General features: G+C 48.0%; 1 protein-coding gene across 1 annotated transcript in view; it reads left to right on the top strand.

Moving 5' to 3' along the window:
- BRWD1 (bromodomain and WD repeat domain containing 1) overlaps positions 1-20,216 on the top strand; it is a 200,857-nt gene that overhangs the window by 23,000 nt on the left and 157,641 nt on the right. The window contains exons 2-4 of the mRNA XM_088443141.1: positions 4,221-4,279; positions 11,552-11,581; positions 12,259-12,318. Coding sequence (XP_088299267.1) covers positions 4,221-4,279; positions 11,552-11,581; positions 12,259-12,318 — 149 coding nt within the window. The remainder of the gene's footprint in view (positions 1-4,220; positions 4,280-11,551; positions 11,582-12,258; positions 12,319-20,216) is intronic.

Below are 20,216 nucleotides of genomic sequence, written 5' to 3' on the forward strand. Positions count from 1 at the left end.
ACTGTAATGGCTTTATTAGATGTTTGGCAAACTCTAATCTGGTCTTCCTGTTTTTGTGGCTCACCAATGGTTTACATCTTGTGGTGAACCCTCTATATTAACTCTTTTGAAGTCTTCTCTTGATTGTTGACTTTGACACATATACACCTACCTCCTGGAGAGTGTTCTTGATTTGGCCAACTGTTGTGAAGGGGTTTTTCTTCACCAGGGAAATAATTCTTCTGTCATCCACCCCAGTTGTTTTCCGTGGACTTCCGAGTCTTTTGGTGTTGCTGAGCTCTCCGGTGCATTCTTTCTTTTTAAGAATGTTCCAAACAGTTGATTTGGCCACACCTAATGTTTTTGCAATCTGTCTGATGGGTTTGTTTTGATTCTTCAGCCTAATAATGGCTTGCTTCACTGATAGTGACAGCTCTTTGGATCTCATATTGAGAGTCGACAGCAACGGATTCCAAATGCAAATGTCACAGAATCAACTCCAGACCTTTTACCTGCTTAATTGATAATGAAATAACGAGGGAATAGCCCACACCTGTCCATGAAATAGCTCTTGAGTTGATAGTCCCATTACTTTAGGCCCCTTAAAAAGTGTGAGGCACATATAGAAACTGTTGTAATTCCTACACCGTTCACCTGATTTGGATGTAATTACCCTCAAATAAAATCTGAAAGTCTGCAGTTAAAGCACATCTTGTTTGTTTCAATTCAAAGCCATTGTGGTGGTGAATAGAGGCCAAAATATGAAAATTCTGTAAATGTCTCAATATTTATGCACCTGACTGTAGTGTTAACTCTAGCTCCGGCGCGAGGCAGGGCGCCGGAGCTAGAGAGGGCACGTTCGTGTGGACGCCGCAGGCGCGCGCGTCCAAGAAGGGGGCGTGGTCATCGAAAAGGGGGCGTGTCTATAAGACGCGCCCCCTTTTCGTCACTCTTGGGGGCGTGCCCGGCACTTACGGACACGCCGGGCAGCCCCCAAGCCCTGCTGACAGGGAGAATAGATGCCGGGCGCATGCGCCGGCGTCTATTCTCCGGCGGTGACCGGGTCACTGCACATTTCTTCACCCGCGGGACACTGCGACCCGCGGGTGAAGACAGTTCCCGCAGGCTGTTAGGGCAGGGCGCTTTTTGCCCTCCTTCTGGAGGGCAGGGCACTTTTTTGCCTTCCAGAAAGAGGGCAGGGCGCCGCGCCCCGCTAAAACAGCCTAGCGGGAACGCTATGACTGTGTTGGGAGCCGTTATGGGAGTAGTGCTGGCAGGATGTGTGGTGACTCTACAATTTGTGTATGACGAGTCAGTTGACCGTCTTTGCCCCATAGCACACCAGCTCATATACCAGTGGTTAAAAATTAACCTGCTGGTCACTCGCCATGTTCCGTAGCCTACAAGCAAGGTTGGACCCAAAAATCTTCCATTGATTGGGAGAATTTTGCAGAACCTTTAGTGCATTTTGGGACAATGCTGAAGGTGCACCACTCTGCTTCTGCGAATTCTTCTGCTGTTTCTTTGGGGCTAGAAGAACTTTCTCCCTCACTGTCTGGCTGCTGCAATGTTGTTTCAAATGTTACACTGCCAGGTCAGGGGTTGCAGTCTGTAAAATAATAAAAATATGGTAAATTTCATGTAATTACCATTTCATTTTTGTTTTGTATTCTAGTAACCTACCACTGTGCAGGAATGGAAAAGTATTGCTGAGGATTTTGAAAGACAGTGGAACTTCCCTAACTGCAGTGGAGCTCTGGATGGCAAACATGCGCATAACTGCGGATCCTATTGCAATGGATTCTTCGGCATTGTTCTTATGGCTGCGGTCAATGCAAACAACAAATTTCTATTTGTGGGATTATGGGTCCTTCAAACCGACATCTTTCTACGAGAAACTAATCCCTAAAATTCTCAATTTACCGTCTGTTGAGAAGACCAAGCACGGCCTCAATTTTTTTGTTCGTAGCTGACGAGGCCTTCACACTACATGAGCACATTATGAAGCCATATGCATAAAGGGGACGGACGAAGGAGAAGTGCATATTCAACTACAGGCTTTCAAGAGCGTGCCATATTATGGTGAACGCGTTCGGGATTCTAATCAATAGCTTCACGATCTTCCACACAGCCATCAATCTACATGTGGACAAGTTCGACTGGGTTGTCATGCTATGTACTGCATAACTTCCTAAGACGGAAAAAAAAACCCTCAAGCAAAGGGCAACGTACACAGCTATGCCAAATGACCCTGGGCAGCCAGATGACCAGGATCGGTGGTCCTCCTATGCCAGCAGGGTTTCAAGCAACAGTCTCTGCATGAGCCAAACAAGTCAGGGAGGAATACCTGACCTATTTTAATGGTGTTGGGGGTTAGAGCCATGGCAGGATGACTGCATAAAGTAAAATTTGTTGGCTAAGTAATAACTTTATTTTGTACTGTTGAATATTTAGCATGGTGTGTGCACAGACTCTCTACTTATTAAATCAATGGTGGAAGTTTTGCCAACAGCTTCCACTTCTCCCAGCCTTGAGTGCAGCGAGCTAATGGAGAGGCACTGAGGCTCCTGCTGAAGTGTAAATTTGAGTAGGTCGTAGTACCACAAGGTGGGGATATGGCACTCATCTTCCCCCTCTCCAGATGCCATGGACGCTTTCACCTTCTTGTGTTTTAAAAACACTGAGTGCAGGTTTTGAATTTTTTTTCCAACCCAGTCAGCGGCTGCAGCAGCACTGTGGAGCGGTTTTCAAATACCAACAGTCTCCTGGATGACTCTGTTCTTTAGGACAGTCCTTGCATTTGACCGTCCATAGACATTGCTTTTTGGACCTCGTTCATTGAATTGTACTGTGAAAAACAGTAGTTCTCCATGGCCATAACTGCAAAAATATTTAAAAAACAAAACAAAAAAAACCCCTGTAATTTGCTAATTTTTATGCAAGAGACTATCGTTAATTGAAAAAAATGTGGCTCATCAGGTGTGAGTTGGTCACACTGCAGCATGGCAGAATATATGCTGCTTGAAGTGATTTAGGGATAGGTGGGTTGGTTATTTGCCAGTGATCGTTTGGGGGAAAGAAACGCTCACTGGCTGGCCACCCCCTGTAGGCGGTGGCTGTATTGGACATATTATGCAGCCACCAAACATTAGGGGCCTTTTTAAACTTCACAACTATCCAAGTTTTTAATTCTAGTGTTTTTGTGGCTGTTATGTTTTACATTTTTTTTTTTTTTAATAAAGTTTTCAAATGTTCAATGGTGTGCTAAATTCCAGGTATGTGTTATTAATTGCTAAGTTTTTTTTTTTTTTAAAGTGTTAAAATTGTGTATAGTAGGCAAACTATTCACTACAACATTCACTTGCACACACGTCCTTGCCCTCTTTTGGTGTCAAAGTAAACCAGACCACATAAAAAAAAAAGGCGTTAAGGTGTAATAATTTAAAGCGCAAATGACTAGGTACATAGGCATCGGTACACATGGGAGAATAGGGGTGCACTATACGCATCCACATCATGGTAACCTAGGGATCAGCAGCAGTACACATGGGATAATAGGGGTGCATTATACATATGGAAATTACATTTGGGTCATCCGCAGTACACATGGGATAATAGGGGTGCAGGCATAAACATCACATACCGGAGAAGTGCATATTGGGACAGGACTGCAGATACAACCTACCAATAGCTTGCTGATGCTGTCAAGTTATGGCCTCTCAGCGAATATCCAGCCACAAAACGGAGGAGGGAAGTGTCTCGGGACATCCACATCGGCCAGGTCGGAATGACGTGTCGTTTGGTAAAGCGTACACACTGCACGTTTTGCTGGAAATCCTCAGATTGACCAGCATGTAAGGCCGACCTGAAGATGCGACGGACGACGCAGCGGGAGCGCTCATTGTGCGTACACACTTGACGATTTGAAAGATTTGTAGTTCCGATCCGTCTGAATTTGCCAAATCATTCAAAATATCGTCTGTACCCAGCTTTAGTCTTGCCAGAGTAACATTTTCAAAGTGGTATTTGGTTTTGAGTTTAGTACTTCGAGCAAGCTAGATGGTCCTCCTTGCTGATGGTTGTCAGCTGAAGCCATCTCCCATGCAGCACGTGGGAAATCGCTGGCTCCTAATTCTGTGAAATTCTTGAAGATCATTAAATAATGTAGTTTAAGCTTTGTATTGGTAGTCGTTGAGCTCTATTTTCTCTATCTAACCATTTTCTTTATTTTGTCATTTTAGAGCTCTATTTCTTAATGGCTCGTTATCTTTCTAATGGACCCTGCAAAAGATCAGCAGAGGTAAGTGATTATATGTTAGGGTGTGATGCAATAGAACACTCAAGGGGCAAATTCATTTAGGCGCTGAACTTACCCTGGAGCTGCAGCTGCGCAGTAAGTCCTACAGCTAAATGTATTTGCCCCCAAATGTACGATTGTAAATAGCAGTGAATATAGTTTTATTTATTTATTTTTTTTCTACATCAGGGTCCATAGGGTATCCACAGGATACCTTGAAGTATAGGTGATGACGTCAGGCATCGGGCACCATAGAGTTAAGTTTTCAGCCTCCCAGGATGTACTGGGGTACCCCTCCTATACCCCGCCCCCGAGCCAAGGCATCTGTTTCGTTTGGTGCCCGGCCGGAGTCGAATGCACCTGTTAGAGGGGGGCTAAGTAGAGCCCCTGAAGTTTTCTTCAATGCAGCTGTGGCTGCACATCTGGAAGTACAGCATGGACAGTCAGTGCTGACGTCCATGCTGTCTTCTCTACACCCCCGCCGGTACCAGAACGCCGGTACCGATCCGGGGATGCTTGTAAGCATCTGAGGTCACAGCTAGCGGTGACCCGAGATGTTTGGGACCATGGCCGGATCCAAGGGGGGCAGCAGGTAAGCAGCGGGGCCCCGCGGTGGGACCCTGCTGAAACATGGTCCAGAGTCCCCAGGCAGGCGGGCTCCCTGGGGACTTGCTGCAGCGTGGAGCCAGGTACCTAACCTGTGCTTCCACTACCCCCCTGGGACAGCGGACCGCGGCTGAGCCGTAGCGCTGCAGCGTCCCAGGGGTTAATTGCATGCCAGGGGAGCGTGCCTTCCCTGTACGCAGCCGGCGCCTCCCCCGCTGCACACAGCCCTCTCTGCACTGTGCTGACTGGCCCTGTGGCAGCGCTCCTCCCCCAGGTCAGCCTCCTCTCTGCTCCTCGGTGGCCATCTTTACAAGCGCATGGTGAACGCTGCTGGAAGCTTGGAAGCGGTGGCATCGCGGTCAGGGCCCCCCGGGATACCTCTCCTCCGTCTGGTTCAGGTCTGTGTATGCAGCGCTGTCCTACCAGGCTGTGTCTGCGTAGTTGATTATCAGCGCTGTTAGTGCAGGATTTGATTTTTCTTTGCATTATATGTGACTTCTGCTAGCGTTGCTGCCTGTACTTTCATTTTCTACTGTCAGCCTTTTCACTGTCCCTGATCTTTTTCTGCTAAAGCCCTTGCGATACGGTGATTGCAGGGTGGTCTCACTCTATACTACGAGTATCAGTGAGAGGGGTCACATACTTACCATCATGTCTGAGAGTGACTTTCCTCTCCAGCTTTTGTGTACTACGTGCAAGGTATCTATAGCAGAGGGGGAGGGTAGCGTGGAGGGGCTATGTCGGCAGTGTTATTTATTGGCGCGACCAATTACTGACACCGCCCAGGTACAGGAGCCGCCCTGGGCTTGTTTCGCCAAAGCGCTTACAACCCTCGTGGTCCAGTTAGCTCCGCAGCCTGCGTTCACACAGATGGGATTGTCCCAGCAGTCAGTGGTGTCACCCATGCAGGGTTTCCCGAGACGATTGATGGGGGGGGGGGGGGGGCAGCTAGGCCGGCTATGGCCATTTGTTGGGTTGCCAGAGCTATGGAGCGCTGGACTGATACTTTGGAGGTGGCTTTCGATTCCGACTGTTCGGCTGAACAGACAGAGTTGATAGGCAATCTCCGGGATTCGGCCACTTATATCAATGAAGCGGCCTTGGATATCAGTACCCTGGCGTCTCGGGATTTCTTCGGCAGCTGTAGCTGCTCGTCGCACCTTATGGTTGTGATCTTGGAAGGCAGACGCTGATTCTAAAAAGGGCTTGGAAGCTTTGCCTTTTAATGGAGAAGTCCTATTTGGTCCGGACCTGGATTAAAACTTGTAGCCACGCTGGCGGCAGCCAAATCTGCATGTCTCCCGTCTGCTGCAGTTCCTTCCAGTTCAGGTACGTCGTCCATTCGGCCTTATAGGGCCCAGGGTAGGCCTAAAGCACAGTCCTTTCCCCGACAGGCTGGCCCCAAAAAATCGGCCAAGCCCCGGAAGCAGGCCTGGAGTACCAGACGTCCGGCCCCTAAGCCAGATGACAAGCCTTGCGGCCTGACTGTCCGGGCCTCCCTTTAGGGGATCCCAAAGTGGGAGGCCGCCTGCTGCAGTTCGCCCAGTGTTGGTTGGTTACCACGACAGACACTTGGGTTCTCGAGGTGGTTTCTCACGGGTACGCCCTTTCCTTTCGGCACAGGCCCCCGTCTCGATTCTTCACCATGGGTCTTCCATCAGACCAGAACAAAGCCTTGGAACTGCGGAAGGTTTTGCACACTATGCTCCAGGCTGGAGTTATAGTGCCTGTTCCATTCTCCCAGAAGGGCCAGGGTTTCTATACCAATCTGTTTTTGGTGCAGAAACCCAATGGGTCGTATCGTCTGATCCTCAACCTCAAAGCACTCAACAAGTCTTTGCGGGTGCCGAGGTTTCGGATGGAGACCCTACGGTCCATCATTCTGGCGCTGGAACCTGGGGATTACATGGTGTCGTTGGACATACAGGACGCTTACCTGCATGTCCCTATTATTTTACGCCATCAACAGTTCCTCAGGTTTGCAATCCGCAACGACCACTTTCAGTTCCGGGCGTTACCTTTTGGGCCTGGCGACAGCAACACGTGTTTTCACCAAGGTGATGACTGTCATGGCGGCTTCCCTGCGGCTGCAGGGAGTCCGCATGTTACCGTACTTGGACGACCTTCTTCTATTGGCAGGATCTCCAGAGCTCCTTCTACGTCACTTGGACCTGACCATTGCGGTACTGCAACGGCACGGCTGGTCGATAAACTGGCTGAAGTCCACCCTGATCCCATCTCAGAGGATTCTGCACCTCGGAGCCTTACTGGCCTCCGGACAGCAAAGGATCTCTGACGGGGGGAAAAGATCTCTGCCTTGCAGTTGAGGGTGCGCAGTTGTCTGCAGAATCGCCGGGTGTCTCTGCACTCGGCGATGAGGTTACTGGGCTCCATGGTGTCGGTATTCGACATGGTGGAATATGCCCATTTTCACTCCAGACCTCTGCAGCACTTGATTCTGTCCAAATAGAATGGACTGCCTCAGACTACGGTCCCAGACGATGGTACTCACGCCGGAGGTTCGCCTGTCCCTAGCCTGGTGGTTGCAGACGACCCATCTCAACAAGGGTTGTCCGTTCTGGGTGGCGAATTGGGTCCTGTTGACAACGGACGCCAGTCTTCGGGGCTGGGGAGCAGTCACGGGTCCACACTTGTTCCAGGGCAGGTGGACTCGGGCGGAAACAGAGCTTCCAATAAACATCTTGGAGCTCCGCGCGGTGTTCAATGCTCTCCAGCAGGCACATCGGGTTCTCCAAGGTCACCCAGTGCAGGTCCAGTCGGACAACGCTACCACCGTGGCCTACATAAATCGGCAGGGAGGAACCCGAAGTCGGGCGACTCTCGTAAAGGTGTCCCGAATCCTGGTTTGGGCGGAGCGCAATCTCCCGGCCATATCAGCAGTATTCATCCCGGGAGTTCTAAACTGGGAGGCGGACTTTCTCAGTCGCCAGGACGTTCATCCGGGGGAATGGTCTCTGCACCAGGACGTCTTTCAACTGCTGGTGGACAGGTGGGGTCTTCCAGAGATCGACCTCATGGCATCGCGGCACAACAACAAGTTGCCCGTGTACGGGTCTCGCACAAGAGAAGAAAAGGCGTCTCTGGTGGATGCTCTGTCCGTCCGGTGGCCGTTCCGGTTTGCTTATCTGTTTCCTCCGTTTTCCCTTTCTCAGGTAATCCGGAAATTCAAACAGGAAGGAGGGACGCTCCTGTTGATGGCTCCCGCGTGGCCCCGGAGGCACTGGTTCTCAGACCTCCAGGGACTGTCCGTGGACATTCCTCTGCGGTTGCCGTTACGCCCGGACCTCCTGTCACAGGGTCCTTTTCTTCACCCGGACCTGCCTCGGCTGTCTTTGACGGCTTGGCTGTTGAGATGGCCATGTTAAGGTCCAGGGGGTTTTCCAGCTCTGTAGTGCAAACTATGCTAAGAGCTCGGAAACCGTCTTCTGCAAGGATATACCATCGTGTGTGGCATACGTTCTTCCAGTGGTGTCGACCGAGAGGTTATGCTCCTCGGGAGTTCCGTCTGTCTAGAGTGTTATCTTTCCTACAGGCGGGACTGGACCATGGGCTTCGCCTTGCTTCCCTGAAGGTGCAGGTGTCTGTCCTGTCCGTCTGGTTCAATTGTAGGATTGCTGCAATCCCTGATGTGCACACCTTTATGCAAGGTGTTCTCAGAATTCAGCCACCTTTTGTTCCACCGGTGGCGCTTTGGGATTTAGCTGTGGTCCTGAGGGCTCTCCAGGGACCGCCGTTTGAACCACTGGGCTCAGTGGACCTCAAATGGCTGACAGCTAAGACAATTTTCCTTCTGGCCATTGCTTCGGCCATACGTGTTTCTGACTTGGGGGCTCTCTCCTGTAGACCCCCTTTTCTGATTTTTCATAGGAACAGGTGCGGTGCCGCGCACTCGCCTGGTTTCCTTCCTAAAGTTGTTTCCAGTTTTCACATCAACGAGGAAATCGTTGTGCCGGCTCTTTCGGTGGGTGAGGCCACTTTGGACGTTGTGCGGGCCTTAAGGACTTATGTTGACCGCACTTCTTCGTTTAGGAAGTCGGACGCCTTGTTTGTCCTCTATGGCTTCCGTAAAAAGGGTTGGCCTGCTTCAAAGCAAACTTTGGCAGGCTGGATTCGTATGGCCATTTCAGAAGCTTATCTTCATGAAGGCCTTTCGGTTCCTTCCTCTGTGAGGGCTCATTCCACTAGGTCTGTGGGTCCTTCGAGGGCTGCTCGACGTGGTGCCTCTGCAGTCCAGATCTGCTAGGCTGCTACTTGGTCCTAGGTCCATACCTTTTTGTGAGGTATTACGCGTTTGACACCTTTGCCTCTCAGAATGCTTCCTTCGGGTGGCGGATTCTCCTTTCAGCGCAGGAGCGTCCCCACCCTTAAAGGATACTGCTTTGGGACATTCCCAAGGTATCCTGTGGATACCCTATGGACCCTGATGTAGAAAATTTGAGATATGGTAAGAACTTACCTTTGTTATCTCTATTTCTACGAAGTCCATAGGTTTCCACAGGACTGTCGCACCTGTGCTGCAGATGGGCTATGCTCTGGTCACCGGTTTTTCCATCTCCCTCTGGTGAGAATGTGATTCTTGTGTGTGTCCAGATCTTTTTTCTCTCTTCCTTCTCCTCCTCCGGCCTATGGCTTGGTACGTAACTGAGATGCCTTGGGGCGGGGTATAGGAGGGGGACCCTAGTGCATCCTGGAAGGCTGAAAACTTAACTCTATGGTGCCCGATGCCTGACGTCATCACCTATACCCCCAAGGTTTCCTGTGGAACCCTATGGACGTCGTAAAAATATAGATAACAAAGTGTTGAGAACATAAAACTATTTCAAAAGTCACAAATAATAAAAAAAAAAAAAAAAGAAAAATGTTTGTTACAGTTGCGAACAGATTAACATAACGGGGGCGATTCAATTCAGTGCGCTGTGTGGTCGGAGAATGCCGATCATCGTGCCTTAAAAAGGGTGTTAAGGCGTGGTAACCGGCATTCTCTGACCAGGCACTTTGGTCGGATTGCTCTTAGCATCCCAGGGGGGTGCGAGAAGAAATCCTTAGCGCGCCCAAACAGCGCGGTGTATTGAATAGCTGTGGGAGTCCCTCCCGTCGCTATTCAATAGTGCGTTGAATTGAATTCCCCACAAAGATACAATCTTATAAAGGCAGTTAAAGAAGACAAAAGTACATAACGAAATTGGCACAGTGATTGATACAACAATGTATCTATTGACAATTATCTAAGAAGGTATCCAAACAATTGAACATAGTGTTACAGTGCAATAGATAAAGAATGCAAGTATTACGTAAAATTGCAGGTAAATGAACAGTAAGTAAACAAATGCGAGTGACCATCTCAAACATGGTATAAGGAAGAGGAACAAGGGAGTGGGGGTTAATGCAACAAAGAACATTTTAGGGGGAAACCCATAAACGCCTGGAGAGACTAAGCACCAACTAATTCTCCCCCAGCCGCCATCACACAGGCAGTGTGTTAAAAATAACAGTTAGGAGCCAGCTGGCAATGGCAGTCATAGATGCCTTCCTTCACAGGCTGTGTTCTGGGGTTTGCTTTGGGCTCCAACGAAAACGAAAGGCTCAATTATGACCTTCAACCTCCAGTGGTGGTGATATGGAATTATATCCAATATAAAGGCAGTAAGGAAGGCGAGATGGAATTAGATTCTTAGCAGGGCGGAGGAGCCTAGGTTAAAATCTGCCATGAACGTTGCTCTGTTCACAGGATGTCCAGCGAATATAGGTAAAAGTAACCGCTTTTCTCTTGTCCTCTAACTTAGTTTCCTGGAAGCTGCACAAGTCAGTTGTGAGGAGAATGTTTTTCAGTTGCTAAAATGTTGCCATTACACTCTGCTGTTTTATATTGTTTAACAGGCCAGTGGCATTGAATGTATTGAGATTAAAGTACACAAGACATTCTCTGTTCCTGCGCCATGTGAGATGGAACAATGCTGCACAATGTAGTTTAAAATGTGAAAAAAACAAACCAACAAAAAAAACCTTATTTGTATTTCCTGATTTATTTAATTTCAGGAGCCTTTCTACTGCTGCTGTGGATATTAGCATTGTGCCTAATGATCACCTTCAGTCCATTCCTGTAGATCACACAGGCTGCTTCTAATTGGTCACTTTGCTCAAGAAAGGATACATTTCTATTAACAAATATAGTGGCATGTTGCAAGTGCAGTCAAGTTATTCTGTACTCCCTTAGACCTGCTGTTTCTTCTTTTGCCACATAAAATTGTACTTCCCAGTGCTTTTCCGTGGCTCTTCGGTTCTATAAATTGGATACTGATTTCAGTGACTATGCTGAGATGGAAATGATATGGGTCCCAGGAAGGGAAGCCAATTCAATCCAGAGATTTGAGATTGAGAGAATCTCAATCCCAGAATGCCCCAGAACTCTCTGCTTGTCCCGTAAGTGCGCCTCTGACAGCCCTATATGCTATCTTTCCTCACTTTTACTTGTTAGGGGTGTAGGTTACTCCATGTGATGCCACCTTGCTTTCTGCTAAGAACATAGGTGTTATCTTTGTTTTCAGTTGTGCATATATTCTGTGTGAAAGATCAGTTGACTTACACGTCTGTAATGCTAGCACTATGGATACAATAAGTGGAATAACATTTTTTTTTTTTTTTCCATAGATGCTGATTGAGGAGTTGAATGAACACAAGGTAGGTGCTATACCCACTACATGTCAGAAGATGCATCTTACAGTTTATAGGCTTCTTAATTGTTGAAATTCAATTGTATTCTTGCGCTTGTAAGTAATAGGTGCCGCCTGGGTGATATTCAGTTGTTTTGCCAATGGGCACAAATGCTGTAGGCCCCCATTACTTATAGCGCAAGTCGTGCCCAAATGCATCAGATTTAGACAAGTAAATGGCTAAACAAAGTAATGGGCACGCTGCGCAAACGCCAGTTTGGGTGCACAAAAGCCTGACTCTTTGCGGATTTCTGCTAGCCACCCCAGGCGGGTGCGTACAGAAATAATGGGCGACCGTGGCACTCATTAGCGTAAATAATTGCATAGTTCCCGGTAACTTTAGATGAAGGATCAGGCTCCCAAAACATTTGAATTCCCCCACATAGAATGAAACTTACACAAGTTTAGAGACTTTTTTTTTTTTTTAATGTAATATCAATAGGAACATTCTACATGTTGTATATTCTTCAGATTTTGTCCCAGGTATCCAGTTTGTTGAAGTTCATTAGAAATAAAAGATGGGGATGAGTAAAGTTACTGCAGTAGTTTATGTAAAATGGGGACAAAAAAAGTTTATTTAATAGTGAAGGTAGATGAGACAGAAATGGCCTGAATTTTTTTTTTTTTTCACTTTACAAATAATAGAAATTTCCAAGCAGATTGGATTGGGAAGGGAACGAACATGCCAGGACATACCAAGAAATGGTAAGTGTATCAAGATGTATGGTTTTTCTAACTGTTTATTGTGTGGTGTGTGTTTGTTATATTTTGGTGCTTGTTTGTGCATCATTGTATCCCGTGACCTGTTCACTATTAGTGGTAAATTTACTAAAGTGAAAGTTTTTAGAAGTGGAGATATTGCCCAAAGCAACCAATCAGATTTTAGCGATTATCTTCTACAATGTGCTAGATAAATGTTAAATAGAATCTGATTGGTTGCTATAGGCAACATCTCCACTTCTAAAAATCCACACTTTATTAAATATACCCCTAAAGGCACACATCCACTAGATAGGCAAAAGACTACACGATTACGACATTGTAATTGTGCAGTCGTTTGTCTGTCTGTGATGTGCATACACTGAGCGAGCAGTCAGTCAATCATCTGCAAACATGTTGAACTTGACGATATCGTCAGGTTCAAAGAAAGAAATGATCAGCTGCGCTTTTGAATAACCACTAGAAATATTTAATACAGATAAAAATAAATCACAGTATGTATAAAATCATGTGGCCAAATAAAAAAATCTCTTCAACAAATGTAGAGAGATTTTTCACGAATGATATACAATTCAATGCAATACAGTCAAATGAATAAAAAATGCCATTGTAATAACTCAAAATTAAAAATTAAATAAAAATAAAGTCAGTTGATGCTAAGTGGACAAAAAATAGTGACAGAACGGATTTGGATAGATCGTATCTGTTTGGATGGGTAATACAAAGCAATTGTGCTTGTTGGCAGTGTAGTGTAACCAAAACGGCAGTTGGGGAATTTTTGCTTTATGCCGGCATATATTTGAAAAAAAAAAATAGTCTGTGTAAATAGGAGTGAGCTCACTTGTTTGGAGTTTTGGACCGCAGAGTCTGTAGGATATCTGACATGTTGTCCTGTATATGGTGCAAAAGGAATAATGGTGGGCACACCCCTAAGTTGGTGCGATGTGGCAAATGTACCTACGTTTGGTGTGCGGTCTGCACAATAGATAGGGCTTGTGGGTCGCCACGTTGGGTTACAGCAAAGTCTCGTAGCGGGATGTCCCGTGGACAGGAACACAGGATCAGCAGTATGACGAGAAGTTAAAACGGTGGGAACGCTGTGTAACTCTGCCTTGATCTGTGTGACTGACAGTAGAAGCGATGTGCGGCTCTGCCTCAATCCGTGTGGCACTCTGTGTGCAGAGCGGTCCGGATTGGGACTGTGCGGGCCGCTTGAACAGGAGCTGTGGTTAGGTAAGGTTGATATCATCAGGTTTGTATGATGATAGATGTCTAAACGACCTGCGGGAGCGCACACCGCCGGTCGTTTCAGACTTTTTTTTTTTTTTTTTACACAATCTGAAAACTATTTTCAAACTATCGAACGAACGTTATCATTCAATCGCTCAATTTAATCGTCTAGTGGATGTGCACCTCTCTCCAGAGCTTCAAACTGGCTCTCAGTACCTATTTCTTTATCCAAGCCTTCCAGCTCTCATCCTGACCAACCCTTTTTGGGTTGCACACTGAGTCACCGCTCTGTGTCCCCCATGTTTGACTGCCCCTACCCCATAGATTGTAAACTCTCATGTGCAGGGACCTCTTGCTGCAGGTACTCTTCCTTTCCTTACTTGTGCCATGATCTACTCCCCCTTTCTAACTACTCTACTCATGGCCCCGAGCCTGTCTGCTGCATCCATCAACTAGGGTACAGGTTCTGCCAGCACTGCTTTTGTGGTCATGGTCGCTGTATTTGCATAAATGTTTAATTCCCTAAAATGTTCATTATGGTTTGCATCCTGCTGTAGTCTGCTTTTCTTGTTGTGATTTTATGCACTATACATCCTGTTATGTTTGGACTTTATCTCGTATCTGCACTCTGTAAGGCACTGTGGACCCTTTGTGGCAACCTAAAAAATAAAGATTAATAATAATAAAATCCCCCAGGTGCAGAGTAGCATGTTTTAAAGTTAAGCCAAAGGTTATAGTAAGAAAAAAGCAAATGTGTTAGGATTCACCTCATCATATGTACACAGGGTAGACTGTGCAGTAATAGAAGAGAGCCTAATGACCTGTGTGTTTCTCTACATTGCATTTGGTTGTTTTATCCTTTTTGTGGCAAAGATAGGGATTATCTTGTCTCCCAATGGAAGCGGCTCCATCATTTAAATAAGCATGATTTGTGTTTGCGGCATGAATCAAAAATGCTTCATCAATTTATTTTACATATAGATACTGTTATACATTGCTCAAGGAAATAGTTTTATTTTTCAAGCTATTTGGTTTGTAATGTGTATTAATCTTAACATTGTTACACAATTTATTTGTTGGAAGTCCGAATACTCCTCCGCACCTAGGAATCATGATGTCACGTGTGTGTGTGTGTGTCCTTCATAAGTCTCGTTTCTATTTCACAGTCCATAGGGCTCCACAGGGAAACAATGGGGTGCAGATGGTACTTAAAGGACTGGCCACCAACAGCAAAGCTTTTTCTGTCCCAGGATGCTCCAATCCTTCCCCCTATACCGCGCCTAGTGCTTGAAGGCAATTCCATTTTCTCTTTCATCCACTAGGGGACACTGGATGTGTTTACGCTGGGGTATAGAGGCGTGGATACCTGGAGCCGGCACTTTAAATAATTTAGAAGTGTGAAGCTCCTCCCCCTCTATGCCCCATCAGCCCTCAGTTTAGAAAATGTGCCTCTAGGAGCTGGTCACAATCTGATGTGCTCCAGCAAGACCCTTTTTTATTTTATACATCTTTTACATTCCTATAGGTACCCTTTGCCACCTATCTAAAAGGTGGGGTCCGGGTACCTGGCGCCCTGGTGTTTTAGAACATCAGGAAGGAGTGCGCAGGGCTCATTCCAAAATAGCTCCTGACAGCTCCTTACTGCCACAACAGTATCTTCACACACAAGAAGAGAAGACTCTGCTGACTGCCGAGTGAGGCCTTCGGGGACACGCAGTGAGTAACATGCTGCGCATCCCCCGGCTCCTTCCCCGCTGCCAACAGCACTAGCACAGCATGCTGCGCTAGTGTGTACATAGCGCAGGTGAACAAGCGCTACACGTGGCTCCTGTCCCGCTGTAGGCGCTACACTGCACTGTTAGGGAAGCTGCGTGTACACAGCGCTATACGCGGCTCCCTGCTTCTCCCCTCTCCCCGCTGATACATGCGGGTGGCGCGGAGGGCGAGGTAATGGCCACATAGCAGCCATAATTGGAGCCCTTAGGGCATGAAGAAGGGGGCGGAGCCTAATCAGCGCTGGCTCTCTCTCTCTGTACGCGGCAAGCGGCTGTGTTGAACAGCGTGGCTGCCGTGTTTAACTAATACATGCCTGCATCTCTCCCTTATTCAGGAAGTGTGCAGCAGAGCTACAGAGGCTGGATTCTCTTGCTCCCCAACCTGACTGCAGTGTGCAGATACAAATTAGGCACAGAAGGCTCTGGTACAGAGGATGTGCATAATACACCCCACTCCCTTCCCACAGATCAGATTCCCTGCACCCCCAGTGTATCTCCTACTCTGTGTACCAAGCCAGCTTTCTGTTTTTCTTTACTTCTGTTATTCTCTGTCCCTCTGTGTGTGGTGACTGTGTGTATTCATGTCAAACAGAACAAAAGCTGCTCAAAAGATGTTTGTGTGTTCTAGGTGTAACAACAAACTATCTAAGCCGCATGCCACTGGGTCCACGTTATGTGATCCTTGTATAGCAATTGATCCACCTATGGCTATTTACTGCCTCACCTGCGCCTACATGGGCCGCTGACATGGTAGGAGTAATGACTGATTTAACGTCTGAGTTAGCTGAGGCACGGAAGTCTCAGGCTCCCTGGGTTGCTGGGCTAACCAAGTCTCTAGACACCCTGGTACAGGTAATGGGTACAGCTGTGTCCGCACCCTCCACTTCCTTACAAGGACTGACTAAGGGGAATTGGAGGAAGCGTTACAGGACGAGACCCCTCTAGAGTTAGAGTCCACCTCTCCCGGGGTGAAATCTCTAATTTTGGCAGTCAGAAAAATCCTTAACTTACCTGAGGATGTAATTCCTGCATCCCAGGAGTGTGAATTATTTAGTGAAAAGCTCAGCGGTTTTTCCGTTCTCACTGCATCTTCAACAGCAGCTGGAAACAACCGGATAAACGGTTCCAATTTCCACGCCGATTTCAGTCTAGCTACCCTTTTCCATCATCCATGAGGGAAAAGTGGGAAACACCCTCTCCAGTAGATGCGTCTGTCTTCCGTCTCTCTAAGAAAACAGCACTCCCAGTACCGGGAGCTACAGTACTAAAGGATCCTTCGGATCGTAAATTGGAGACAATGCTAACATCTATTTATACCGCAGCGGGTGCCTAACTTAGGCCCACCCTTGTTACTGCTTGGGGAACACATCCGTGAGTCTGCAGTTTACCTGGGAGAAGCGTCAAAAGATATCAGTCAGCTTAGTGCTCGCATATCTGCTTCTGGTATTTCGGGCCGCAGAGCCCTTTGGTTACGCGCCTGGCATGCGGACGCAGAATCCAAGCATGCTGTGGAGGGTTTACCATTCAATGGCGACATGCTGTTTGGCCCGGAATTAGACAAATGGATATTCCAGGCCACGGGGGGTAAGTCTTCCTTTCTCCCGTTAACTGCACTGGCTCCCAGAAGAGCTTACGCTGGACCTTCGTTTCGTTCCTTTCGTGCGCCAAATTCCTTTCATGGTAGAGCCAGTGGTGCTCCCTCACAAGCAAGAGGCGGCAGAGGTAGAGGTTGCCCACACACGGTTACACGTAGAAAGGAGCCTAAACCAACTGAGAAATAGGTGGCATGACGGTGTTCAGTCCCACCTGGGACCACCTACAGTGGGAGCCCGTCTGCAAGGATTTCAACAGGTTTGGAACCAGAACTCTCCAGAACAGTGGATCCGCAGACTAATTTCCCTGGGGTACCGTTTAGACTTCGAGGTCCCCCCTCCACCTCGGTTCTTTACTACAAGTCTGCCAATACCTGCAGACAAGGCCATGGTTCTACAGGAGGCTATCCGGGCTCTAGTAATATAATCTGTGCTAGTTCCGGTTCCAGAACATCAGCGAGGTATGGGGTTTTGGCTCTATCAGAGCCAAAATCACTCCCACTGACATCACTAGTGATGTCAGTGGGGCCGGCTTCAGACGGTAGGCGTTCCCATGGGAACGCCTCCGTCTCGCAGCCACGCCCCCGGCCCGCCTGCCAAAGGGGGCGTGCTGTCAATCAACATCGACAGCACGCCCCCTTTGGTGCGAGACTCTGAGCGACGGAGAGCCCGTCGCTATCCGGGTCTCGCGCTTGCGCACAACTGAGCTCCCTCCATCGTGCGCATGCGCAGTGGGGCAACATCGACCCGCTTGTGAGCGTCCTGTGCTCGCGAGCGGGTCTGAATGACCCCCATAGTCCCTTATTTGGACGACCTGTTACTCAAGGCGCAATCGGTATCTCTTCTAACAAGTCATGCCTTACTGACATATCAGACTCTAATCCAACACGGTTGGATAATCAACTTCAAGAAATCAAATTTCAATCCCTCCCAGAAGCTCCTGCTTCTGGGCATGATCTTAGATACGGCATCACAGAGGATCTTTCTTCTAATAGACACAGCCCGGGATATCCGGTTGTTAGTTTGGCTGGTACTCAGACCAAAGAAGGTCTATACTACTTTGTCTGTGTCTCCTGGGGAAGATGGTAGCTGCTTTCGAGGCACTACAGTTCGGTCTGTTCCACTCAAGGGTGTTTCAGCTGGACCTACTATCCTCTCATCTGCTTCTACATCGACAGATCCGTCTGAGCCCAGTTACCAGAGTGGTCCTTTTCTGGACACAATCCAACAATCTTTTAGCAGGCCGAAGATTCGGAGTGTGGGACTGGATCATCGTAACAACGGATGCCAGCCTTCGAGGATGGGGAGCAATAGTCCTCGATTATCACTTTCAGGGTCGATGGTCCCCTCTAGAACAAAAGTGGCCAAGAAATGTGTTGCAACTCAGAAACTCTGCTTCTATCAGAACAATGTAATCGCTCTAAGGACTTGTCTGGTAAGAGTTCAGTCAGACAACGCGATGACCGTCGCGTACATCAACCGCCAAGGATGGACTCGGGGTCGCATGGCCATGCGAGAAGTAACTTAGATCCTCCGGTGGGCCGAGAGCCAGTCAGTAATCCTGTCGGCGGTATTCATCCCTGGTGTGGACAACTGGGAAGCGGATTACCTAAGCCTCCAGGATATCCATCCCGGGGAATGGAAGCTTCATCCAGACGTATTCAACGCGCTGATACATCGATGGGGATGTCCTCAGATGGACCTCATGGCATCCCGATTGAATTGCCAGCTCCCGGTATACGTGTCAAGAACTCGAGGTCAGCAGGCAGAGGCAGTAGATGCTCTGACAGTTCCGTAGATCTACGACTTCGTTTACCTTTTTCCTCCGATTCCACGTCTTCCTCGACTGCTAAAAAGGCTAAAACACGAGTCAGTCTGTCATTCTCGTGGCTCCGAACTGGCCTCGGAGAAGTTGGTTCTCGGACCTTCGGTCCCTATCGGCAGACGATCCATGGCCCTTCCTCTGCGCCTGGATCTGATACAGCAGGGTCTTTTCATACACTCCAACCTAGTGCAACTGCGTTTAACGGGGTGGTTCTTGAACCCGATATCCTAAGACGCAGAGGAATCCCAGAGTCTGTTATTCCCACCATGCTACGCGCCAGGAAACCATTTTCGGCTGCGCATTATCGCATCTGGCGTTCTTATGTCTCATGGTGTTCCAGTCGGGATCTTCCCTCTAGGACTTTTCGGTTGTCCCGGTTTCTGTTTTTTTTCTTCAGACTGGTCTGGATTCTGGCCTTCGTCTTGGAACTTGAAAGGTGGAGGTTTCTGCCCTTTCCATTTTCTTTCAACGGAGATTGGCCCTCATTCCTGAGGTGCAGACGTTTCTTCAGGGGGTCTTGCGTGTGCAGCCTCCTTTTGTATCTCCGATAGCGCCCTGGGACTTGAATTTGGTGTTTCTTCAGTCGTCCATGTTTGAACCTTTTGGAAGAGGTTCATATTAAGTACTTGTCTTGGAAGACGGTCCTCCTCCTGGCTCTAGCATATTGGCTCGTAGGGTTTCAGAATTGAGTGCTCTGTCCTATAAGCCACCTTATCTTGTGTTTCATGCTGATAGGGAGGAACTCCGGACGGTTTCCCAAGGTACTGTCAGTTTTTCATATTATTCAGCCTATTGTGGTACCATCTTGGGTGGAGGACTCTGGTGGTTCTTCTACCTTGGATATGGTTAGAGCTCTCCACATCTATGTTGACAGGACTGCTTCCCTCCGTAAGTCTGAGTCGTTTTTTTTTTGTCCTCTATGATGCGGTTCGGAGGGGTTGGCCAGCGTCTAAGCAGACTTTGGCACGTTGGATCCGGCTGACTATTCAGCAGGCTTATGTTAGTGCTGACAGCCGGCCTCCTTCGTCCATTTCTGCTCATTCCACACGTTCTGTGGGTGCTTCATGGGTGGCCGGTAGGGGAGCCTCCACGTCACAATTGTGCCGTGCGGCCACTTGGTCTTCAGTTCACAAGTTTGTTAAGTTTTACAAATTTGATACGTTGGCTATTTCGGCATCCCATTTTGTCCGCCTAGTTCTGCAGGTGCCGCAGAGCGCTCCCGCCCGTGGGGAAAACTTTGGGACGTCCCCAGCGTAAGCACCTCCAGTGTCCCTCAGTGGATGAAAGAGAAAATGGGATTTTGGTACCTACCGGTAAATCCTTTTCTCTGATTCCACAGGGAACACTGGACGACCACCTCAGCGCTCTTCGCCTGCCTATTCGGTTTGTTCCGTATGTTGTATGTTTTGATTATTGTGTTCTTCTCTCCCTTTCACTCCGCTTGTTCTCCATCTCCTCTCG

Source organism: Taudactylus pleione, unplaced genomic scaffold, assembly GCF_031769625.1.
Source record: "Taudactylus pleione unplaced genomic scaffold, aTauple2 ptg000327l, whole genome shotgun sequence".
NCBI classification, from domain to species: Eukaryota; Metazoa; Chordata; class Amphibia; order Anura; family Myobatrachidae; genus Taudactylus; species Taudactylus pleione.